Below are 27,155 nucleotides of genomic sequence, written 5' to 3'. Positions count from 1 at the left end.
GAGTTGGAAGTGAACTATATAATTGATTTTTTGATAAAAGGAATTATTGGGTCTTATGAGGTTTCAGACAACATTACATAATTAACACAACGAGCTATTGACTTTAATGGGCTACAAGATGATATCTCAATGTCTAATTTTGACAGTGAATTCATCTTTCTTTGGCACAAGTAACAAATTGTGAGGAAAGCACATTAAATAGCTGGGAGATTATGTCTATAGTGTGTATGGCTTTCAATAATTTAGTGACAAGTTACAGTATAAGTCAAGCCTGCCACTACCTGAGCCAGTAGGCTTTTGTCATTTGCTCCTACAAGATCAGGATTTGTCCACTTGTGCAGAATTCCAGAATGACAGGTTTAAATCATATGACTTTATTTATAAGCTCATCACAAACTATGAGCAAGCAAAGTGGTTGGAAAGATAAAAAGCATACATCTTTCCAAAATTACGGTCCATTAGGCCCGAAGAAAAAATAAAAGATTCCAAAAGGCACGTTGCCAAATATTTGAAAGCTGTGCTAAACGCCTGTTTACTTGCAATTTGAAGAAGAGCATACAGACAAAAGGAGCCCTGACAAATTTATCTGAACCAAACTTCTGAAGCTTCCAGGGTTTGCCAATCTTGTTAACAAATGCAAGAACCATACTGCATGCAGACAAGGAAGGAATCATATTTTTATGCATCACTTTTTTTTCTCTGGGTTAGATTTAAGTTTTTTTTTTTTTTTTTTTTTTTTTTTTTTTTGAGGATCAGGCTTAAATACATTCAAAATAAGTATAGCAAAGTTTATCTTAAAAGTACACATTTGGAACTTTTATATATCGAACTAACTTCAAAGTCACTGGATTCCTTGTGTGTGATTCCTCACCCTCTATCAGTTTTACCTCACCTACCCCCTCCTATCCTTTCCCTGTGGTTAACAGGTTCAGAAAAATGTTCTTCAAACTCAGGGTATAATGGGTAGTCACAGATATTTCTATTTAAGAAAAAAAGTTTTGAAAGATACTATTTGAATATAATTTCACGCTTAGTTCTGGAAGCTTTAAAAATACAGATTGGCTTTTTGGATTTGAGAGACAAAATAACAAATGAGATGCTTGTACAGACAAATGAGATGCTGTTTCTGAGACTGTACAGCATTTATTCTGTCATTTCATGACCACACACATAACTGAAAATTTTAACACTCAAGTAATTTAGACATGAAGTCACTATAAAAGCAGGGCAATAACTCATTTCATATTAGTTTATGGGTTTTCCCCCAAATGGGCATCATAAATACTAAAGTAATTTGTCTCCTCGAAGGATTAGTCCATTTCTTACAGCACAGCACCGAACAAGTGCTAGCTTGCACTCACTGGTGCATAATTTTGGCTTAAAAGAAGTGTGTTTTGGGGGATGAAACAGTTCCGTTTTGATGACTTATTTCTTTGACTACTTTTATTTACTACAGAATGGCAAAACATTTTTCAGTAGTTGGGAGTGTCCTTTGTTCACTTGCACTTGGAGTGGGACAAAGAAGTCTTCTTACCTACCGATTGAACAGATCTGAGCTGCTAATAACTTCAGAATTAAATTATGACAGGTTTGAAGTGATGACTGTAGGTCTAAGCACCTCCAGACACATTTTTCTCTGGTTATTGTAATTGTATGCATTTTCTATAAATCTTATATACTATTGCACGAGAGAGCATCATAACATAACTCACAATATAGTCTCTCTTAGTATCTGCATAAAGAACAAATATTCTTGCCTTGGTAAAATAATCCACTTCTAAAATGACTTACCTTTTCTAAATACGTGTAACTCCATATTTTGCCATCTGCCCATGTTCTGGAAATTATGTTCCCACTTGGATCATACTCCATTTTCTCAGTCCAGGTTCCTCTTTGGATGTAGGTCACTAATCCAGAGTGTGAGTAAGTGATATTGACCTCATTGTATTTGCTGATGGGCGACCACAAAACTGGGCGGCCTGTCTGGTCATACATAATCCTAAGAGTGAATTTTCGATGATCATCATAAATCTTTCCTGTTCTGGTTACATGATCGAAATCAATGGAGAGCAGATTTCTATTGTGGGCCTAAACACAAGATACAGGAAGGTAAGAAGACAATGTACCTTAATTACATATGACAGAAACATTTCTGTGTCAGCTCTAATAAAATATGCAATGGCTTAACAGTAGGATTGAGAATTTAGGACATACTAAAGGCAGAAAAATAGAAGATCATTCAGATGAGAAACAGGAGGACCAAGAAACAAAATGTTGTTTGCGTTCAGTGTTGCATCATATAGCTGGATGTTTTCTATATTCACACACCAAACTTTCATCGCCACTCTTCTTTTCCTAAGATTTTATTCTTTTTTCTCAAAAGTGATCTATAGACAGACTGTTTGATTCCAGTCAAAGATGTGTAGTTAAACCCCAAAATTAACAAAATTAATCCTAACTCACCTTCTCTCTCCTAGGCTCCATTAATATCAATAGGTCAGCTGCTGCTGTGGGCTAGCCCATGCTAGGTCGCATACTGATGCCGAGGAGGGAAGAGCTGTGCTTGGAGCTCCCAAAAACCCTACTCACCAGTGTCCTCACACTTCTTCCCAAAAGCAGCCTACTCCCAGAGCTTGTGAAAGGCAGTGGCAGAAGTGCCTGCTGCCAGCCGTACTCCTTGCTGCAGGTCTCGGATCATATTTGGGACCTGCAGTATTTGCTAACCTCATCATGTCCTTCGGCAAGGGAACAGGTTGACTGCTTCGACCTGCTAGTGCTTGTGGTCCAAAATTTTCGATTAGAAACGAAGCTCAAAGCTGAGCCATATTTCTGAAGACAAAATATGCTTACCCAGTGCTTTCATCATTCAGTCACTGGGCAGTCACTCTTAAACTCCATTTAAATCCAAGCTATAATTTAGAAAACCATAAAACATTGTTCACTGACTTGTCTTTTTCAGATCAATGCCCAATGTGCTCATTGTATTAATGGACTGAGTTTTATCTAATCACTTGTATTAGTCTATTCCAATTAATACATTCCTTACAGCAGAAATGATGTTAGTTCAGGTGTTAGCGCTGTATAACACAGTGCTTGCTCCTTCCTGAGACCTGGAGGCATAGCAGTAAAGTAAATGGTTAAGAATACCTGTTTAATAATTCAAGCTGTGATCATATGGTGGTTGTGATTAGAAAGAACATTTTTTTTTCTTTCCTCTTTCTGTTTTTAGATACAAAATAATCTGAAAATCTAGAAGAAGCAGGTGTTCTTTCTTCAACTACTACTCCTGCGGTTTTATATACATACATGTCTAACTCTAATACTGTTCATTTACAATAGCTGTAAAATACCTACATACCCCTGTAGACTGCTGTAACTATTACAATTTATGCTCTAATGATAGGTAACGAGCCCAAGTAAAATGTGATGTTCAGCTCAACTGTATTTGCTTGTATACAGTCTGATGGATTAGTTTATGATAATATATTTCTTTGCAAACTTATTGCAATTTCTGAAAAAACAAAACAAAACAAAAAAAAAATCAGTCCTCTTGGTGGTAAAATAACTCAGAAGCAAGCAGAAGATATACCCTGCCTCATATTCATTTACTGTCTATGTACATATTTAATGTTCTTATTGCTATTATTATTATTGCCATAGTATGCAGCTAGGAGAAAAGAAAGTCTTGAATACAAATTGCTTGCAATCTAATTTTCAGGAATGAGATAACGAATATGAATGAAAATCACACAGAGGCAGAATTAGCAGCAAAGAGGATAGCAGCAGCATTTAAAGGCTCACACAGTTAAAATAAGGTTTTTGGGGACATCACTACTTCCTTTATATTCCGTATTTTGTCTCATTTGTTTACTTTCTTATATTAGATTTAAGTTCAATTTAACACCCTTCTTAAGACAAGATGCAATGACACATGGGTAGCAGTCTGCATTTCAATGCTGTCATTGAAATGCTGATTTCAAATCCCAGTGGCTTCTTAGAGATGGCTCCTCCAATGTACATGCAAGTCAGTAAGGAGCCCCTGTGAGAGACTGGAGCTCATGTGCTCAGTTACAAGCCAGTAAAAACTGGTTCTGAAAGCAATATTGGTTCAAAATTTCAGCTGACAAAAATAGGGAGAAAATTCAGCTGACTTCAATAATAGTTTTAGTAGTTCATAAAAATATATATCTATTATTTATTTTAAACACTCTTTGGCTCTACTTCCATTGCTTTTATGGCCAGAAATTTTGCAGATGTAAATAAACACTGTGCACTTCGCTTGACTTTCATTCTCAAATGTAAACTGTCTAAAATGTGAAATCAGATGAGCTGATTGTATATTTCCCTGTCTGTGTTTTGACTTGAGTCAATGTAAACTGATACACAGTGGCTGAGGATTTGACCCTATCATTAGAACTTGCTACAAGGCTGGTAAATAAAAGGAGATAATTTGCTAAATATGATAATAAACAAAGCTGTCAAAGCCTATATCTACAGGACTTCTGACTTGAATTGAGGCCAATGAGTTGCTTCCATTTTTGTTATTTAAAAAAAAAAAAAAGGTAAAAACAAGTAAGACTGGCCAAGCATTCAAGTTTTCAATTTTGTGGATACTCAGTTATAAAACCTGGATAGCATCCAACACCAAGTTCCTCTAAGTTATGCAAAAGACAGGAGGGAGCAGAGCTGAATTCCAATCAGTATATTACTATGCATCATGCTCATTGATTTTAACAACAGCTTTGCTTCATTTTTAGAAGTCAATTAAAATAGCAGTTCAATTGATAAAAAAGAAATCTTGTTAGATTAAGATTGATGTTAAAATGCCTGATTGTACATAGATTTATTATTAATATAAACTGCATACATGCCTACAGACTGTTTTATATACTTTCCGGAAGCGCCAGGGCTGGCAGTTCTGCACTTAAAGGAAAACTCTGATTAATTCCTGTTTCCTGCATTGATTTAGATACTGAGATAAAGTTAGATGTCTCTTCTAGCATTTCCGTTAACTTACTCATTTCTGTTCTATTTAAAGAGTAGGGAATTCACACCATGCAAAAGTTCCACTCTTTAAAACACAATGTTTACAGCATTATTCAGAACATGCTAACAGTGGCCTATATCCAAAAATTGTATGCATTTTATACTAATACAGTGACATGACTTTAAAATGGTTGTTAATTGCAATTAAGAATTAAAAATGTTAGGAACTGGCAGAGAAAGAAAAGCTTTTGTCTTTTCAACTAGGTCATCCTTCATCTCATCCCCAGTTACCTGCCTTCTAATTTATACCTCTTAGCATTCAAAGCCATTTGTTTCAGTGATGGTATCAGGACTGATCTTTAAGTGACATCTTTAAACTAGATTTCTATCTTTTTTCCCCAGAAAACTCTTCCATTGTGCTTTTTTTTTTTTTTTTTTTTTTTTTTTTTCCTTCTTTTTTTCTTCCTTTAACCGAGGGCTCCTAAAAGTCTGCTCATTTCCACTGAGAACTGGTCCAATCCCCAGAGCTTTCCTTTACATACATTTTCAAAGTTCAGCATAGTTCTTTTTGTCCTACATTGCAAGCTTTCTAACACACGTCCTATTGGGCCAATCATGGCATATTAAGTGCTTAACAATTTTATTTCTAAAATATAACTCGCTATAAGTTTTCAGAAGGTATCACTAGAACCTTATCCAGGATAAGGGCTGCTATTGATGCTACATTTTTTTTCCCAGCAGTACTCAAGGATTCGTCAACAGCAAGCATTAAATCCCTTTCATTATTGGCTTACTCATTCAAACAGAGTATAAGATGGTATTTTTGCTCCTGATGTCCTGCATATTTCTTCTAATAACCAAGTCACCAAGGAAAGACGGTGTCTCTAGGTACATCCTGCTGCTCCTTTATTTTCCTTCCCAGCTAGACTGCTCCAGCTCCTTACACCTTCACCTGCTCCCCACTCCATCAGCATCAGCATCCCATGCAAACATCTCATCTTCCTAAAGCTGAACTCCGGGACACACATATCTCACCTATCATCCAAGGTCCTTTTTATTGGCAACAGCAGCAAATCCATTTGTCCCTTTCTCTTGTGCTTATTTGCATGGTGTATCCCATGCACAGAATATTTCTCCTTTCCACTACAAAATCCTCACATAATGTTGTCCCACCAGGTTCCCTCCATCCTTTGTTCCAGGGGGTTGGAAAACACTGTAATGTTGGCAAGCTGACATCCTTCTGGGTAGGCAAGAACACTCCATAAAGCTCCTTTGATCGTGGTAGGTATGAAGGTTGGTTTCTTTCTGGTAGGTACCAAAAGAAACTTATAATTTACAGAAATAACGATGCAATGATCAACTCCTGTGATCTAGCAGACACCTTTGAAAGGACAGAGAATATAGGACAAAGACACACCAAAGTCATTCCTACACTGCATACCCTTGCTGGATGGAAAGTGAAGGGGGAGGAGGAGGACTACATGAGGGCTTTTATGCATCAGCAGACTGACCCAGAGGCAGGTCAATCAGCAGAGTTTTGCATAGCTTCAGGTTTGTAATATTTCACTGAACATTTTATGCCTTCAGCCAGAATCCATCTAATCCTGACTAACTTGTGAATTTCCTCCCTATTTTTTTTTGGCAGGTAATACTAAGCATTGTGCAGAAGCAAGTGAAAATGAGTTAAAAGATCTGGCAATCAATTTCAACAACAGAAAATATAAACTGCATAACAGGAAAACTGCAGGATGAAGTACTTTAAAATGTAACTGTGATGAACAACTTGGCCCTGGCAAGGTAAGCAGAATAGATGACTGACTATGACCTTTCCATTTAAGACTTTTATTCTGCAAGACCCTTAAAAAGTATGCACCGTACAGTTACTTAAGCATAAAATCATACAGAAGTCAATTGATTAGGTAAAGTGAACCACGGAGGTCACAGCTTGAATGCTGCCATTTTAACAACACATCTTTGCTATTGTAATAAGTTCAGCAACCTCTCTGGACAGGGCTAAATGTGTGTGAACTAGGACAGAAAGGAGGCAGTCAGAGGATAGGAAAGAAAAAACACATAGAGCTTTTTCGCACTTGCAGGATCCTCGTAAAGTAATTGTGACTGCCAAGTCTGAAAGATGTCCTTTCAAATGGTTTCTTTACACATGGTAATCAGTCTGGCCATATCATCCAAGCCTTGGGTTTCTGATTGATAAGCACAGTTGAAAACCAAACTGACACACTTTTAAAATAAAAAATACATGAGATATGATAACCAAAAAGAAATCCAAAGATTTAAATAACTATCTCTGTATTTTCAGAGCTAACAGATGTACCTTCAGAGATAATACTTATCCAGACCTGCTGTAGTTAATAATGCAATATTTTAAAGGCCAAAATTCGCATCTGTACTACTGGTACAGACATTTTATGGAGTATTCATGTGAAAAACAGAACGGATTTCATAAATAAACCTGTTCTGCAAGGTAGCAGTCTCTTTAAGCCTTAGTGTTACCTAATTAAATGCTGAATGTTGACCATCTGTCATTGTAATCTGTGAGTTCTCCTGAAAATAAATATAAACCACATATGCACTGTTAAAATCATACTTATTAGAGCCATGCAGTAACCCAGCTAGAGGGAGTGAGGGTGTCTGAACATGTGCGGTGAAGGGCAGAATCCACAGCCTGTCTGGATACATGTGGAGGCTCTGAAATACCATAGCTTGCAGGAGATGCCGTGGCCCAACCACCCAAGGTGTGCCCCAAGAGATCCTCTCTGCACTGGGCAGAGGCTGGCACCTGTTATTCACCGCAGCACAAAGAGGGTAGTTAGATCTGAGAGGCAGAATCTGGCTCCAAGTCTGCTGCTGTGCTGCAGTAACTATGCATTGTCCTTTGCTCACAGCTTCTTCCAAAGACATAATTAAGTTCTTAGTTGAAAAAGAAGAGGAAGAAAAAAAGTAATTATGTCTTGAGGTCAAGTCTAACAACTAAAATCAAACAGAGATCAAACATCCTGTCGAGTGTTGGTGGAGTTTGGTTTTGAAATTCATGGCTGGGACCCACCATTGATACAAACTTTCCATCGCACTTCTTACAAAGTAGAACATTTCAACCCAATTTTAGTTCAATGGCTTTCAAAGGGAATGCTGCACTTTACACAAGAGGAAGCCTTACCCTTAGCCTTCTCTCAAACGTGGAGATATTGCCTTTGGTCTGCTCCCTCCTTTGCCTCCATTCAATGAGGTTTGAGTTATGCTCTCCAGGAAGGGAGATATTGCACTTCCCCAGAGTGGGGCTGATGACTCCTGCTAGGATATGAGGCTCCGTGTTAAGTGTGATTTCCATTCCGCTGGCAAAGGTGACTCTCAGAGACCCATCTAGGCTGACCCGGTAGATATTCTGCGTGTTATCTGTCAAAAAACAACAACCCAAAACAGGGAACAGAAATTTTCAGATCTCCAGCTTTATGAAGCAAACATCAGGTGCAATGTCAAACCTTGTTTGCCCCTAGTATACAGATCACTGACCAAACAGCAACAGCAGTGTGATTTTTGAAACCTGGAGGTCTTCATACGTCTTAAAAGCTTTTTATTACATTTGTCCTGATGATTTACATTGTGAAAGTTCCCTGCAGGAGGAATGAAGAGTTTTTGCTTTTAGCCTAACAGTACATAAACTCATGGGCTGAGTTTTGATCACAGATATTTTGATGATTTGAACATGTTAGGATCTGTTAACAGAATAGCTCACTGCTTGAATGAATGTAAGGGGTTTCTGAGATCAATCAGGAAAACTGTTTTCAAAATGTCTTAAGATGATGGCCAGTCTGCTGTTCTGCCACTTTTCCCAATATCCCTGTACTGAAATTTTCGCCCATTCCCCATTAGCAGCAGGACCCTGAGGCAGAGGCTCAGTGCCAGCCAGCCATGAGCCCATGGGATGGTGTGAGAGATGCACTAGGAGAGAGCCAGTTGGTGGCAGAAAATTGAATGGCCCAGCAAGGGTGGCATAGCAGGCAGCTCCAGAGGCTCAGCACTGTGCTGCAGAGGGCAGCTGGGACAACAGCTTATTCCTCCTCCAAACACTGCCAGAATCACACTGAGGGTCCACAGCAGGTCTCCAGTGAAATGATGCAAAGCCACACTGCCACCATACGCTTCCTGCCTCTTGGCTGTGCACTGTAATGCCTTCACTGCAGGCACAGCTCTGCCACACTGCCTTGCATTTGGCACAGGAAAGGGACGTGCACACAGGAGGCTATTGTGGCTCAGCTGCCAGGGGGCACTTTATGAATCTGCATGCTTAGGGTTAAGGCACAAAGCCTTTAAAATATAACTGAACACCTACCAGCTAGTTACTTTTTTTTTTTTAGTGATGCTAAGGAAAAGTATCTTTTTCTTAGCTGTTGCACACCAGCTGAAGTAATTGGGCCAGACCTTCAGGCGCGAATATATGGACAACAGTTGGGTATGTCAGAAAGTGAAGATAATGGATATTGCATTAAAAGAGACTTTTTGACTCAGAGGTAAGGATAAAATGTCTGTTGTTTGTTCACAGTTTGCTTCACAGTAGTTTTACAGAGATATGGAAATATGTAAACTATATAAATTCATAAATAGGATATGTATAATAACAACTATAGCTGTTCATTTCTGGTGCTGCTGGTAGTGTGCTAACTCACTGTTCTGAGACACAAAACAGTAATATTCCTTCTTTGAGAAGCTTTGCATTTAAGACAAACACAATTGGGCAGTCAGCAGATGATGCAGAGAGCAGGTGGGATCACTTGGACAAATACTAACAAGTGATACTGCAATATAATATAACATAATTCTTTCCATTTATTCAGTGTTGTCTCTGCAATGCAGTAGTGAAAAGGGATGAGTGAGTATCTTGTGAGTTCTTCCTATTTTTTCCTCATAGAACTAAAGCTGAGAATGATAAACATCTGTGAATTGCTCCGAGTTACAAAGCAGACCTTCTCTGTAGCAGGCCTGCAAGAAATGCAGACCTATTTCCCAGCACCAGCTCCCAAAGCTTCTCCCCTTCTTGCTGAACAACACACTTGCTACAGAAAAATTAACATAGAGGAAAAAACAGATCGATTAAACTATGTAAACTCAAAACTTAGGGGATGAATCTGCACAATCTGAAGGAAGACATTGTGGCACTTCCATTAGGCAGAGAGCAAGTTCTTCTCAAAAGATCCAGTACACCAGCAGACTGAAGCTGCCAGGGGTTGAGTTAAAATGACATGTGCACAGGGGTTGAGTTAAAATCTCAGTGCCAAGGCAGCCACCAGCAGACATGGGTCATGCCTTCTTCCTTCCAACGAGCACTGCCACCAGGTCACAGCATTACCAGAAAGAATTGGAGAGCATGCACAGTGAAGGAGGAAGGCAGGCCACTTTCTTCTACGTTGGGAACAACAAGAAGCAGCCGTCTGCTGAAACAAGAATGGTGTCCACCTGCTGCAACTGCCTGGCTGAGGCTGAAACCCGGACAGAGGGGCAACAACCTCCCCACGCAGGCACCTACACCCAGACAGACCTCCCGAGGACTGAAAGAGCTGCCCAGACCCTCAGTTGCAGGGAACTCCAGAATCTGGAAGTTCCTCTAGGGCCTGAAGACAGAGGTGGGTGTCATGGGTGACAGTGTGCCCAGCTGGACAAATTTTTCGAGCCAAGTTCCCTTGCTGCAAGAGGAGTTTAGCAGGCAGCATAGGATCCAGGAATCCAAGTGAGAGACTGATGCATGGCATTGTACTGAAAGAGGGGAGATTTAGATTAGATGTTTGGAGGAAAGTACTCAGAGGGTAGTGAGGCACTGAACAGGCTGCCCATGGAAGCTGTGGATGCCCCATTCCTGGAGGTGTTCAAGGCCAGGCTGGATGGGGCTCTGGGCAGCCTGAGCTGGTGGGAAGTGTCCCTGCCCATGGCAGGGGGTTGGAGCTGGATGGGCTTTAAGGTCCCTGCCAACCAAAACCATTCTGTGATTCTGTGAATTCATGGCATTGGCCAAACAAAGCATTTCAGTACTAAAACAAGAGTGGAGCAGGGCACTTTTTGGTCAGTATTTCTCAGGATAACAAAGCTCAGTGTATTATGGGTTGGTCCAATTCCCCTGAATACCAATGTGGGAAATAGAATGTAAAGCATGCATCCTTCAGAGATTTTAGTAACTGGAATCTACCAATGGGACTTTTCTAGGAGGAAAAGCATTCACTGGTGGTTTGCTCCTAAAAGGAACACCATGAGAAATGTAAGTATTATCTAGGTATCTGAACTGAAGCAAGGAAGAAACAAATGAACTAATTTTATTGTCTTTTTGTCAAAAAATTAAGAATGCAATGTTCAGAATTTTAAATATAATTCTAAAGGAAGAAATAACATAAACGCCTCAATTACCTTGTTTTAAAGTATATATTGTAGAGGTAGCTGAGAAGTTTGTGGCCGTGATCACGTTCTCTCGGTTTGAAGTATCAAGTTCCACTCTTGTCAGTTTTTCAACATCACTGTGGAAGCTGCTGACTTCCCCAGTTGGGAATGTCGCATTGGTCAGGTGGCCATCGGAGTCATACCTGCAACACATGATGTTAAAGTGAGCCACGAAAATACATTACTGTTGTCTTGTAGATGCTATTAAAAAAAAAAAAGGTGGGGGGGATACTGTCAACACGTTATGAAAAAGTCAGTAAGTAATTCAAAACCTCTGGAGCACTGTTTCTAATGTGTCTCTTCAGTTCCATAGATAAACAGTTCGTTCTTTCTGATGGTTCACAAAGAAAATGATACAGAACAATGTTTGGTGCTTGATACTGTTCCATATTAATGCCTCCCATCTTCAAAATCTTATTGATCCAAACACATCTTTACTCATCCAAAAGAGCTCACTGATATGGCAGACATATTTGCATGAGTAAAACCAACCCATGTTCATAAAACATAAGCCTACTCGTGCAGGTAGGAAAGCATAATTAAGTTTTCATGTTTTATTAACTGTCTCCCCTCACTCACAAAGCATTTCTCAGCTGGTGTATCAACTGGTAAAGCCCCATTGCCTCCAATGAGGAGCTCTTCCAATTCACATCAGCAGATGAGCTGGCCATGTCTTTCACTTTCATGTGCTGGCATCCTTTCTTTAGGACCCTTGTTTACCCCTAATTACTCATACAAAATTTGTATATCACAAAAAGTATTGGTGAACAAAATCAGGAATTTTCTTTTCCACATGATATAAAAAAGAAAAATAGAGCAGCTGTTCCTTTCAAATGAAACAGTGGAGAATGAACCTATAGTGAACATCTTTTTTTTTTTTTTTTTTGACAAATAAATTCATTAAATGTTAAATACAATATGATCTCTCTCTCCTTCATCTCTTCCTGCCCTCATATATCACGCGATTTCCTCACATTCCTCCCTCTTGCCATTCTGCGCCAACTGACTGGGTGCCACGCCCAGTGATTAAAACTGATTCAGAGCACTAGTTTTCATCATTAGAAAACTCCATGAATGTTGGGCAATTACATTTCATTTACTGCTTGATGAAACAGATATGACAGCTTGCTAAGTTATGTGAGTTTTCTACCATACCATAGAAAAATCCTCAAATCATGCATTTTTAAGGCGTAAATGCAGACAGTTTATTGGAATGTAGTTGTGCTTAAGAGTCTGGATGCACCTCTGCTAAGAATCTGCTTTTGCTGCTGGATGCTGCTAGTGATGAGATACACAACTCTCCATGTAGCTGAAAATGGGAATCATAAAAATCATATGATATCCTGAGTTGGAATGGACCAACAGTCGAGTCCAACTCCTGGCTCTGCACAGGAGCACCCACAAATACAGAATCATAGACTAGATAAGGTGCTGAACAATTAAAATGAGGCTGCAGAGCACATGCCAAGATGGTCCCACTAACTTCAAGGAGAACGCTCAGTGTCTCAGTAATAGTGTGACCATCTAAAGGGCTTTTTTGTTCCAGATTGCTCTAAGAAACCAGCTCTCTGAGGACAGATTCTGCCATCTTTCACGTGATGGATAGTAGCACACTTGGACTCTGTTCTTGTAGGGGAATGTCCTACCCATACTAATAGGGGCAGAATCACGACATATTTCTTAAAGTTAATTTGGTGCCCAGTTATGCCACTGTTAATCATGCCGGTGACCATTTAATCATGCAAATAATTGCATTGATTTCAGTACTCACATGAGGAAGTGCTCACCAATATTAGAAATGCACGCTTGGGGATAGAGCTTCACAATCTATTTGCATTTCGATGTGTAGCACAATTAAGATTTGTATCATTTCAAAGGGAAAGCGGTCTATTTAATTTTTTCAGAGAGGGTTGTTTCTCACAGGTGTTTTCTTGTTCTTGATTTAATAGAGGCCCAGTGCCCCCCCCCCCCCCCTTTTATGGCTTTAATGATATAATATTAAAAAAACAAACAAACAAAACAAACAAACAAAAAAAACAAACAACTTAGATGACTGAAATTGTACATTAGCTATAATTTTATGCAAGAGGTGTTTCAGTACTTCCATTCCATCAGATTAGAGTAGATGGATGACGAGTACTTTTGTAGGTAGTTTTCTGCCTCTTAATAATCTCCCTCTATGAGTGAATCTGACATCTAGGTAGATGTTCTGAATAGTTCATTATCTTTGCTCATATTCCCAAGTATGTGTGATATGTGTTGTTAAATAAACTTATCCCTATTTCAGCTTGACAGTACTATGGGTTGAATTTTGGATGTGAATGCAAAACTAGTTTAAACAGAAAAGGTGATTCTAAGCAATTGGAGAGTTGTTCATCTCTTGACTTCAATACTGTGTTTATACATGACTTGAAGCAATTCATATCTAAGTTACCCTTACCAATTTTTAAATTACATTACTGGAAAGTTATGTTTGCTTAAAGGATGACTAAAGACCATCATCCCCTATGACCTAATAATAGCAAAAAGGAAAAACCAAGTCCTGAAAACCCATCTATTCAGCACAGCATTTGTTATAGTCAATTGTCCCTCTGACTGCAGCAGCTTGGGTGACACTGGTATCTCAGCCACTCAGAAAGTTGTAATATATTATGAAGATGACGTGAAATATTGGCCTGAACAATAAATATTACTTCACTATTATAAATATTACTTCACTATTAATACTAATAATATATTATATATAATATATATAATAATATATAATATAATATAATAATATAAGTAATAATACAATAATCTAAGTAATAAATATTACTTCACTAGTAATATAAATATTACTTCACTAAAAAATGACCTCACTATTTAATCTTGCTGTTATTTTTGTAATGTTAACAGCTGTAATTCTGTTAATTCTACCGACTGATCTAGATTGGTAGAAGTACACCGTCACGCAGTTGGTACAACTGAAAGGACAGTGTCTTTCCAAGTATCTTTGCATGAAAAAATCAGTATTACTTACAATGGCAGGCACTTGCAAACAGGCAAAATACTTTAAAAGAAAATCTCACTAAGCATGAGTCCTACTTTAACAAACTGCTTGCCAGAAGACAACAGGAATGATCAATAATTGTCTGAAAAGATTTACACTCAGGGTCTGTTGGACAGAGTAAGAGTACTGATATTAAGCCCACTGAGAAGCACATGACTGCACATAATCTGCTCTAACATGCTCAAACAATCAAGGCCCTGCAACGATGCATGTTGTTCAGCATTTTAAGAAGTAATGGATGTGGCTTGGAGCTACTGTGAAAGCTTTTGAAAGCGTCCATGGTTGGGATTGATCCCATCCTCAGATACAGATTTAAATGGATCAGTCCTGGTGCTGAAGTTATTCCAAGGAAGCACATATTTGTTCTGCATATAATAGGTACCACTCTTCAGTCAATGTTTAAACAGCACCAGCACAACCGTGAGCTTTGTATTTTTGCACAATACTTTTAACTTCTATCAGTAGGTGCCTGATCATGAGAACGGAACCGGTAAGGCTCTGTATGGTTTTGTTTTCCTGCTTATTGTAAAAAATGGCCCTAATTGCTTATACTTAGATCAACTCTGTCAATTCAGCCTGGTTTTGGCAGAATAATGGAAGGCAGAATAGAAAAACATTCCCTTGAATAACAAATCCCACACTCTAGGCAGCAGTTTTCTCTACTTTTATCCTGCTTGCTATCCTACCATTTTAATAAAATGTAATTCTAAAAAAACTGTAATGATGGTGACTCAATTGCCTCTCCAGGTGACTTATGCAGTAACTTAATTCTCCTCAATGTGTGTTCTGTTCATATCTCACCTGGACGTCTTTTCACTTTTGTTTTTAATCATAAACTCCCATGCCCTACAGAAAGCAGGCATAATTCTCCTTGAACTGTGAACTGATAGTGCAATGTTAACATATGACTTCCATCAATCACTTATCACTTCCTCTAAGAGGGATTATGATGATTAGTTATAAATAATGAGAAATCCTGATACTTCACACCTCTTTATGAATCAAACATGAATTTTCTCTTGGGTTGCGCTCTCTCTGGGACCAGTCTGGGAAGTTCTTACTGTATCTTTACTGTCTTGTCTTGCTCTTAAGGAGCCCTGTCAAATGTCTCAACATCTTGCTTGTAAGGCCACTCCTGATACATATTCTTTTGCTATTACATACCTTTTTTTTTTTTTTTTTTTCCTTATATATCCTGTTTCCCTGCGGACAGGACAAGTCCACTCCTGTGTTTGAACATTCCTTCCACTGAGATTCTAAATTTCTTTTGTAACACTCCCTTTTCCTATAATATAGTAATTTTCCTTTTTTTTTGCCTTCTTCAAGAATTTTGCAAATCTGTGATTCATATCACAACTTACCTCTACTTCTTTACATACCAAAAATTCCAAAACCACATTTGCATGTAGAGAAACAGAGATTCACAGTAATGAATTATGAATGAAGTATAATTTCAGGCATTTTTTTGCTGCATATAATGGGCACTATGCACAGAGCTTTTACATATGACAAGCACTTAAGAAATGATAGTGTTTCATATTGTAAAAGCTTGTACAACAGCACTGCTTGTCCTTTCTCATGCAGTGTTAGTAGCAGGGTGTCTTCTGAAATTACTAGAACTGACTCAAAAAATTTCAATGTATGTTTAAAACAGTGTTCCTTACACCAGGCACTTAATGTCATGGACTTACTCATACACAGTTGTCCATCCATTTTCATCGCTTTTGGTTGCTAGAAGTCCTGTGTTTCCGGGATATGTCATCAGAGCCAGGTTGTAGCCTTGGGCATAAACCCTTTTCAGAACCCCATTGCTGCTTATTGTCAGCCAGTACACCTGGCCGCCCGGCACCACAACCCACAGGGGCAAGCCGCTTGTGTCTCTGCGGATGTGCACTGAATTCCCATTACTGCTGGTGATCGTGCCGATATCCCCTTCACTGCTATAGGTGAAATTGTAAATATAGTCCCTCGTGATGAGGTTCAGTGTGTGCAGGTGGGTGCCATTGATGGTGAACTGATACAGTTCTTGATCTGCTGGTGAGGCAATCTCGTACATGTTTGTGTCACTGAGGTGAGCCTTGTTCCGGCTGACTGCACGGATGCGAACATTTCCAAGGTCTGCTACATACAGCGTGTCATCAGGAGAGACTGCTAGGGAAGAAGGTGCTTTCAGCTTTGCATCTTTGGCATATCCACCATCACCTGTGGGAAAAAATGGCAGTTTTAGTAATCTGTAGTATCTGTATTTAAGCTGAACCTCGAAGCCTGCCACACTGCTTCTCCTCAGGATCATTTGCTTGTCAATAAAATAGTATCTTCTTCCCATTAACTAAACCCCCATTATCTAAAGTTGGTGCAATTCTAGATCAATCTCAATAAAGACAAACAAACTATAAATTATCTAATTTACATCATTTCTGCTAACTCCAAAACCCTGTTGCTCAGGGAAGTATTGTGTGGCAAAACGTGAAGGAAAAAAAATTATGACAGGTAAGTTTTGTTTCCTATTTCTTGTCTGTTGGTATGTAGTCTGAGTAGAATTGTGATATAAATAAAACAGAAAATAAACATCAGTAATTCAGTTAAAATGACAGTGAACCAAAGATTAGTTTGTACTTATTAAAAGCTCACACTACAGGAAAATAAATTATAATAGCCAAAAAGGGTACTCAAAATCACCCCTTCTGATATTACTTGATAATTTACTTGGTATACATAAATACTGTGTATTTCAAGGTTCAGGGAGGATATTTGCATGATCGTGGGCTGTATATGCATATCTAAATGACTTCTCATGGCCAGGATTTTGTGTAACTAACAAGAAAGCATATTAAGCCTCACTCTTAGGGAACAATGTGTTACTGTTTCTATTGCTCCCCTTCTCCTGACTGAAAAATGCAATTTGATGGAAATTTTCAGCATACCCTTTGCTGCCTTGGAAACAGACAAATTAGCTGGTCTTTCTGCCAGCCTGACCCTGCCTTTCACCAACCCAGCACTGGCACAATCATTAGATTTGCCAAAGGTTTTATTTTTTGCACTGAGGAGAGAGTCCCTCAATAAGAACAATGGACAGGATCCTATTCAGCGCCGGTCCAACAGAGCCGTAACTGAAGCTGGCAGCACGTGGCAAAGCTCATGAGACTTTGATTAGCAACTCTGGGTCAGGAACTCGCCTCCCGTGGAAGACCATTGACATTTTTTTTCTCTCATTTCTTGACATACTTAATGTTTTCTTGTCAGTAATTAACCTTTTGCTTGAAACAGAAGGCTTAAGAATTATGATGGTATTACGAAAATGAACAAAGTGGTTCTTGGAGATGACAAGATGACAACATACCGCATTCCTCTGTAGATGGGAACACTCTCCTTTGTTCCATCATTAAATAGGTTTGTATGAAAAAAAAAATCAAAATTAGTTTTGTTGCATTGAGGGGAGAGCTGTGCTGCTGAGAATGCCCAGGGTGTGTGGTGTGGGTCTGGCACTGGTGGGCCCAGTTTGAAAAGCACAAGGAAGCAGAAATTTTGAATAACATGTGTTTGCATCATTTAGCTAGGTGTGCCATGGGACACAAACAATGGCAAGGTGTGAGCTAGTGCTTTTCACTGGATGTGGAACATTCTGGTACTCTCCGTGGTGAAGAAGGTTGCCTGATCCAGTAGCATTTAGGTGCAATCTGCACTGGGGCTGATACTGTCTTCAGCATGAGTAAAGCTGACACAAAAAAACATTCTTGGAGATCATTTCGAATTGTTTGTAATCTCTATATTCAAACAGGAAAATCTAAAGCCACCCAGAGGTTCCAGTGACAACTGAAAGACTCACATCTCTGCACCCAATGGGTTAAACAGAGCTGCTGATAAGGTTTTCAGTTTTCCAAGAAAACTGAACTATTGCTCAGTTCTCCTTCCTTCTATCACTTTGCTGGTCTGCAGCTGTGCCAGGAGGTCTCAACAGACGAGGGACAGAAAAACAAAATGTGTTGTCTTACCTGAAAAACAGTCACAATTAGGATCAATCTTGCAGTCACAATCTGATGGGGTTCCAGCGATTATGGAGATCTCACCGTTGGTTGTGACCTGTTGTATACGATTGATCTTTCTTTCATCTGTCTCTGCAATGTAGAGGATCCCACTGTGAGATACAGCGATGGCTCTGGCTGACTCCAGGGTGGAATGGATGGCCACCTTGCTGATGATAAAGTGGTCGATGCCTGGCACCTGGCAGTGAATGGGGCGCCCTGCAATGATGCGCACACGCCTGTTCTCAGAGATCTGCAGGACGATGTTGTTGTCCAGGACGTACAGAGAGTTGTCTAGGGGGTTCACTGTGAGGTCTGTTGGCCACTCTAGCCGCACCTGGGAAAACAAATTGAGAGGAAGGCAGGGAAAAGAAGACAAGAAAAAAGGATGATTACGACAATAAGACAGTTTTGTTCAGCCATCTCTGATGACCGTGTCATCATGGCACTCAGTGGATTTGCCCACTGCTGCTATGCTACTATGGGCTACTGCATTTGGCAGAAGAAGTTTCTACAAGCATACTCTTTTCTGAGATCCAGCACCAATGTGGAACTAAACTTGATTTTGAAAGTAATTTTGCACCCTCTGAAACATATTTGCACAAGTCCATTAAGGATGGAACTTTATTATACCTATGCACTCATGCAAATAAAAGCATACACTTCATGTCACGCCATATCAGCCAGAAAATTCTCCAGGTCTGAGTGTTATTGTTCCGAGGCTGTAGTCAACACTGGCAGAGTGGAAAACAGTTAGAGGTTGTCAATGTCCTAACACTCTAATTGACCGTTAGCGCAAAAGGAAAATGACATAGTAGGAGAGTACGACACATTGCCACAATTTAGTTACCAGGCCAGAAACGTTAATAAGACTGATGTGCCAAGAGAAATACAAGCTCATTAATTCTTTGTAACACAGTAATACACCAATATATCAGACTTCACATAATACAGTAGCTGAACCATAATTACTTATAATGATTTTGGTTTGTCAATTCAATATTTCAGTCACGTATTAAGGAAATTCTTCATACTTAAGGTGAGATTTTTGTCTTTTTCCATGCAAGTGAGAGTACCAACCAAGCAAAGTTTCCAAGTTTTCCAAGATGCTAGAAGAATGACCTCACTCGCCTGATGCTTGCTGCATCAGGATCTGCAGGAATATTGTATGTTCCCAGTTAGAGGTGGGGCAGTCCGTCACCCTGAAAGACAACTGGTATGGAGGATGATGTCTGCAGTGCGTGCTTGCCACAGCTTTGAACTGCTCCTACTGAGAAAGCTCAGTAAGTGGTGGAGGTGGACTGGGAAACAGCAACGGAGGAGACTGGTCCCACTCCCCAGCTAATGGCTGATGGAGGATTTGGGTTGCAACTTGTCTGCGGAAAGGTCAGAGAACAAGTGAGTTGCAGAGATTGCAACACAGTCTATTTTTGTCTGTCTCAGGGTGCTTTGCTTGTTATCCTTTGTGAAGAGATGGCTGCTTTTATCTGAGTGGAATTTTTCTGGACTAAATATTTCAGCTATCAGAAGAGAACAAATGCCAGGCTAAAATGCAGTGGATTTATACGCAGTTGTCACAGAAGCTTCCACTATTTCATTTACCGATTTGGTTGCTTTTTTTGTTCATTTTCCCACTGCACTAATTAAAAGATCTATGAACGTAGAGACTGCAGATGCTAATACAATGTTCAGTGCTGCAGAATAACATATGGTGGAGTGTGTGGCCATTGCAAGCCACCTGCTCGCCTGGGGTCAGCTCAAGCACCAGGCTGAAGGCCAAGTCTCTGCCTTTTGTGAGTATCGGTATTTCCTGAACAACCTCATTTCCACGAGTACATTGCTGGTTTGATAATTGATGCTTTAATAAAGCGAGGGCACTGTGGCTACTGTGTCTCACCCTGCGTGGTTACATGGTGCACCACATAATTATGAAGGCTCATGGAAAAATCGAACTCCTCCTTGTGCCCAGTCCATTTTACTAGACAGCATAATAACTGGCATTAAGACTAATGCTGTTGGGTTCAGGATCTCTTCTGAACCAGGTGGTGGAGTCATTCCAAATCATGATAAATGTGGTGAAACAGTTGGAAACAGATTCCTCCCATAAAGGTGCTGAATTCTGGGCATGTGAGATTGCCTGGATTTCACCCAGTGTGTTAGGGCTGCTGTACACCGAGCTGCTAGTTAGTTTTCCTTGCTTCAGCTGAGAGCTCACTAGGAAGCTGAACCCTCTGCAAGGCTATTTGCAGGAAAATTGGAAGAAACATATCTGCAATGTACCTTTAATGCTGAACATTTGATTGCTCTATCAAAGCAAATGGATTATTTTTAATAGCAAAAAGACATCCTTAACTGCAGTGCCTCCTTCATAGATCACTTTGCTGTAAAACCATAACTAGATTATTAGTGAGAAAAACTTCGGACTGAAATTACCTATTTTTACCATAATGACTCTGCATAACACCTGCCATGTCTTAATACACGGTTTTCCTTCATGGACCAGGCACGTTGTCTTTGCCCCAGTGATTAAATTGAATTCCTCCCACTGTGAAGGTATGTCTGGTGTCTTGCAGATAAACAGAGACTGATTTGGACCAAAACAACTTTTTCTCTGATTGATTTGAGGCTGGTTTTGTTTACTGAGGTAGAATAAGCTTTTATGGAAATGTCCATTTCACTTGCAGTGAGGTGCCTACAACCCATGAAGAGGTTGAGTCTTAACAGCTGTCATTATCTGCAAGCACATTTGCTTTCATACTGATCACTTCTGTAAATCTAGCTGCATTATGATAAAAATAGATAAAATTCGAGCTGGGGACATCATGTAAATAATTCTGGTTACTACACCTGACCTGTCACCTAGCTTTTTGCAAAGCTCGCAGAAGGATGGCTACGGCTTCTCATTCCTGGGTTTAAAGCAGTCATGGATGTATTAATGGTCTAATTCCAGGTGAAATATTAAAGCTAGCATGTACCTGTCTGGAGGCTGCAGCATAAAAACAGCTTCTGCTCACTGCAAGCTCATGCTAGTGCAACTGGAGGGAAAAAGAGGCCAAGTAAAGCAATCAAACATAGAAACAAATACAAAATGCTGAGCATTCTCGATCTGCGGAAGAATTTCACAGATTTAGAAAACCACCTGCATTGTTCTTGTCAGGATCTAGCTTCATGGCATCTTAAACCTGTGTGAGCTGGGGCTGCTGCCGTCCCACCCAGCCCTTCTCCCCCTGCAGCCCCTGCAGCAGGACTGCTCTTTTAGTGCTCCTGCTGTCTGTGGTTACACGTTGCTGGCTAAAAACTAATCACCTCAATCAGCTTAAGCTGAAGTGTAAGTGCACCCTTAGGTTCACTGTTACCTTGAAAAGTCACTGGTTGTTTCTTTTCTTTGTGAGCAAGCTGCCCTCTGGCAGATTTCTGTGACCAAACCATCAGTTGTGCTTCATTCAAAGCCAATAAACATATTACAGAGAAGCACTTCAATTCTTATCTGATATGACTGTGCCTATTTAAAAGTTTTTCCAGATAAAAAACTCGGTTAGGGTTAGAATATTAAATCAGTTAATATACGTTTAATCTGAAGCAGAACTTCACAAGCCCCCATAGAAAGCTGTCTCCCATATATGTATATTTTTTATAACCAAAAATTGCTCCAACCACAAATGTTTTTTTCTGATACATGATGGCTTCGTTTTTTAAGCAGTGTACAGAAATGGCATTGTGGATTACCCCGTTATAAACAAAGAGACAAGATTTGTTCAGTAGCAGTCAGCACGTTACTTTACAGATTGAAATTCTCAGGTGACAATCCTGTTTTAGTTCACTGGAGATTGAGCATATGCAATGGAAATCACTGCGGAAACAAGTGAACCCTTGAGCAATGAGACCTTTTGCATATAAGTATTAACATGTCAACTTTTCTGGGAATTCAGCATTTAACTGTCAACATAAAGGCTCCCGCTATATCTAATAATCAATGTCTGGATTGAGAAGTGCAAAATTAACACCTACTGATGTGGGTGTACTGATGTACTTTCTAATACATTTTTTCATGTCAAGTATGCTGGAAAACACAAAGTGCACTAAGATGATTTCAATTTAAATGAATTACCACTGGGAGATCTACATTTAGGTAGATAAATAGCTCTCAGACCTTACTGATATTTTTTCCTTTCTTGCAAAAATTATTTATATGTTTGTATAACTATCTACCTACCTATCTATCTGGTTTTGAAAACCTGAAATATTCCTCCCATAGTAAAGGATTAAAATTAAATAAATAATGTGAGTATTTTTTGCAAAGCAGCATTCACTAATTTACTTCTTTAACATACACATGGGCGAACATTTCAGTGCTAGTTCATGAAGAGTACCATTTTGCTTTTGGTTTTGACCATATGGCTAAAACTTGTGCACATTTTGCACAATAATTTACAACTGTGGCATTTTTGGTGTTATTTGAAGGAAATCAGACCAAACACACTCTACAGTTCATATCAAAGTAAGAGAAGTAATGAGGGAAAAATTTATCCTTGTACTCAGATGCAGATTTCAAGAGCTTAACTGTTTGAGATGCTGGGGCCAATTTCAACAGGATAAACTTAATTTATTGTGGATTAAAAGAAGCTGCACAAATCCATAAAAAGGCTTCACCATTGCTTTGATTTCTTGCCATGCATTGCTTGTATGCTTTGGTTCAATTTCATGTAGTAGCATGAAATTCATGCCAATTTTTTTCTGATAGTCCTTACTGATGGATTACTTCCTATCTGTACTGCTCAGCATCAAGCACTTTTATTTATTCTAACTTTGTGTGCGTTCAGCTCTATGATATGCATTCGCAGACCTGATCACAACCTCCTCCATATTTCTCTGTTGCCGCTAAATTCGTTTTCTCATCTCCTCCTATGTATACTCACTTCAGCTGCTGTTTCCAGTCCTACCCCTGTTTCACACCACAGCGTTGTTCTAAGTGGTGTTTTACCGTTTTTCACTTTTCTGTCTAACCCCTTCATTTTTCTTCTCTTTCCCTCTGTGAGAAAAGGCTTGGAGAAAGGACTTGCCCAGGTGGTCTATTAGGGATGAGCATGTAGTTTGCAGGGCTGAAGGAGACTGGTTCTGCTTCCCTGAACGTTTTACAGGATGTCTCACTACATATATTTCTCTCTATTTTCTCACAGTTGACAACCACAGATATTTTTTCATCATCTTCTGTCAGTTTGGTCTCACTTCTGGGCTCTTTCCTTTGTTGACACTGACACTGTCAGCTCCCCTCAGCAGCTTAGCTTCTTCCTTAATGGCACACAGAGCCATAATTCAGCTCATGTGGTCTGACACAGGGGAACACTTCCCCATGGTGGGATTGCAGCTTCCTCCCACACTGAATGAGCCTTTGTTTCTCATGCTCCTGATGCTGCATATTATAAAATTCAGAATTATGCAGTTCAGCTGTAGCAGCCCCTGCTCTAAACTTTACAAATCTTGCTTTCTCTCCATTCATTGTTCCCAAGCGCAAAACCAAAATAAATGAGTTTTGCAGCCCAATGACCGTTTTTTTCTACCCTAGACTGGGAAAGCAGCTGTGGCACATTTACAGATGCAGCTTAGAGGTTTAAGGCCACCAGCTCCCTGGGATCATGGCCTGAGTACTCTGTCTGCCAGCCTACCTCTGCTGTCAATTATCTGCAGTGGATGAGGGAGCAGCGGAGGAGTGCAAAGGCAAAGACCCCACCACCGGTTTTCACTGCTCGTCTTCCTTCACTTGCCGCAAGCTTCGTTGTGTTCTGTTTCCAGCTGTCTTGTTGTTTCATAATTTCTTTTTTTTATGATTTTTTCTTCTGTTTCACAACTTCAAAGACTGTATGTGGAATCTTGGGTCTACTAAATTGATAGGAAGAGTTGATTTCCATGGGGACAGGTTTCACGCTGCCTCTATTTAATAATAGAAGATTATCCAGAAACACATAAGCCCATTGACTATGAAAATCAGTGGAACTTAGATTCCTAAGCCATTTAAGTCTGTTTAAACATGGTATCCATGGTTTATGCAGGTTATGAAAAAAATACTTTCTTAAACACCCAGAAGGAATTTAAGACATATTTCTAGCAGGCTGGTACCTCTGAGAGGAGGAATCCGAGACTCTTCAATTAAAATGTCTGAAAATAGACCATGAATCTGAATCTAACCCAAACGTGTCCCCAGTGCTGAAGTGGGAATAGATGTCCTCCAAACATACCTCTACAGTTAATTTGCATAACCAAAAGGAGGGAGAGGGAGTAGCTGGTAATCCAGCTAACAGGACTAACACTGCAGTGCCTCACTTTCTACCTTGTACTGCCAGGTCCTGTGCTGGGTAGATTAGATGGCACAGAAGTAAGATTACATAAATCTCAAAACATCTCTCACTAATTTTGGCCTCAGCTTTCCATTCTGGGTCCAGAATTTATGGATGCAGAAAGCCATTGTGCTGCCAATGCAGAAAAGGTGGGAGAAAGATCTTGAAAAGCTTAAAATGAGACAGTAATTAAAAGCTGTTTGAGAATAGTGAGAGGTGGGAGCTAGTATATTGCAATGTCTTTTGCTTTCAATAACTCCTGAGGTTTATGAAAGCATCTAGCCTGAAAACTGAGAAGAGAGGATACACCGAAATTAAATTTTCAAATCTGAAAATAACTCCAGCTCACAAAGAACGCAAAAACTCTTCCTGAGAACAACACCAGCTGCTGTGAACACGTCGCCCAAATATTCTGGCTCTGCCCTGAACACTGAGTCAAACTCAAGACTTTTTTTTTTTTTATTATTTTTAATTAAAGCTTCCTACAGGCTTGTGCCCAGAATTCTGTGATTCTGTCTCTGCAGAATCGTGAGGTGTGACAGTGGTGCTACTCCCCTGGCCCTGGGCTGGTCAGGAGGTGACACAGATGGAAGAACAAACTAGTTCTTCATGAAACTGGAGCAGAGAGTTAATGCAAAACCAATACAGACAAGTTTTGATTTTTTTTTTTCCCTGCAAATAATACATATATTCTTTATGGATAAAAAAAAATCTAGACACGAAAAGCAATTGAAATAATTTGAGTCCTTACTTTTTCAGAAATTATCACCAAGATTAATTGTTATCATAACATGATTTTCTGCCATCGATTTTTCTCAAGTATTTACACAATAGATACTTAAAATGAACAGAATCAGTGTAATCCAACTAGCTGTCATCTTGCATAGAAAGCAAATTCATACTGCTCTTAGACTTCAAACAGCTAATAAAAGTACTTAGGCATCCTGCATTTTGCAGAACAAACAAGAAAACTGTACTCCTTGCAGAAATTCTATGTAACTATCATTTATATTGAGTAGATACTTGCATGAAAACTCACTGGAGAGTATTTGATCCTTGTCTAAGATTACAAGCAGGCACTCTATTTTAAATTTTTGTCAGCTAAGGGCATTGGTTATTGCTGTGATGCATATTTAGATTTGCATTATCAGATTGTGCCAGAAAAGCATACAATGATAAAGTTTAGGACTAATGTTCCCAAGAAAAACTCAAGATGTATTCAGAAAGGCTCTCAACTTCTCTAGCATATCCTGGATCTCAGGTTCTCAGTATTTTCTAGATCTAGAAAGCAACAGGAGTCTCTCTACACAGTGCTAGATTTAGATACTTCTGAAACCGTTTTATAAAACTTCTATTTTCCTTTATTCCTTTAAACCCAAGAACACTGAAACAAATAGTATATGTTATGAAACCTCCTGGATGGGAGCATGCAAAAATCATTTCACAACGAAATGACTGGCTTACAATTAGGCTCCTTATATCAAGTTTCAATCATTTGATCTCTCCTGATTCCCTGAATTTTTGACATACCCTTCATGAACTATTCAATGTGCTTATTATAGTTCATACTAGGAATAGCAAAAAAAGTTGGCTTTGTTGTTACCATTGATACGGACACAGAAATCTAACTATGAACTGGCAAGAAAAATTGAAGAAAAAAGAAATACATATGGATGGAGGACCTAGAGGGTTTTACATCATATCATGACTTTCTCCAGTTTTCACCTACATCTACATGCTGTTCAGTTTTCCATTTTGCTTTGCGCAGTTGATTGAATGGCTACCGAGTGATATTCAGATGCTTATGATTTTCCTGCAATGTGACCTACATTGCTAAACTTCATGAATTTATCCTCCAAGGCAGTGTATCATTTTGCATGCCGTTCCCATCCCAGTGGAATCTATCATCAGGAGATGAGGCCCGGTTTGTAAATGCTGCATGTCCTTCAGACATTTTTAGCTAATTTGTTTGTAAATGTGAGCGCTATAGTCAGAGTAACAATCTGCAAAAAGTGCTACTCTCTATCATTCTGTTTGCATCTCTCTGTGCCCAAACTTGAGAATGCACAGCTATAAATTCAACCTCTGCATGGCATGCTACAAAAGGATACAACCAATTTCTGTCTTAACATTTGCTTTTTTTTTCCACCCTCCACTAACGCGATGCCTGTTCATTCATTTTTACTTGGCAGAAACAATGGTAGAAAAGATGCTGAAGCCAAACCTTCATCATGAAGAGGAGAAGTCAGGTGTGCCTCACTGCCATCTCTCAGACACAGCCCCTTACTTCTGTGGTTGCCACAGCTTGCTTCTGTTTGAGTCCTA

General features: G+C 39.4%; 1 protein-coding gene across 8 annotated transcripts in view; it reads right to left on the bottom strand.

Moving 5' to 3' along the window:
- The window catches only part of TENM1 (teneurin transmembrane protein 1), a 912,278-nt gene that overhangs the window by 11,630 nt on the left and 873,493 nt on the right, over positions 1-27,155 (bottom strand). For all 8 annotated transcript variants that reach the window (XM_072043002.1, XM_072043001.1, XM_027465532.3 and 5 more), the window contains 5 exons: positions 18,469-18,835; positions 16,168-16,678; positions 11,395-11,567; positions 8,162-8,397; positions 1,792-2,088 (listed from right to left, as the gene is read on the bottom strand). In XM_072043002.1, the coding sequence (XP_071899103.1) occupies positions 1,792-2,088; positions 8,162-8,397; positions 11,395-11,567; positions 16,168-16,678; positions 18,469-18,835 (1,584 nt within the window). The remainder of the gene's footprint in view (positions 1-1,791; positions 2,089-8,161; positions 8,398-11,394; positions 11,568-16,167; positions 16,679-18,468; positions 18,836-27,155) is intronic.

Source organism: Anas platyrhynchos, chromosome 10 (assembly GCF_047663525.1).
Source record: "Anas platyrhynchos isolate ZD024472 breed Pekin duck chromosome 10, IASCAAS_PekinDuck_T2T, whole genome shotgun sequence".
In the NCBI taxonomy this organism is placed as follows: domain Eukaryota; kingdom Metazoa; phylum Chordata; class Aves; order Anseriformes; family Anatidae; genus Anas; species Anas platyrhynchos.
The sequence above is the reverse complement of the archived record's forward strand: the minus strand, read 5'-3'. Positions and strand labels throughout refer to the sequence as shown.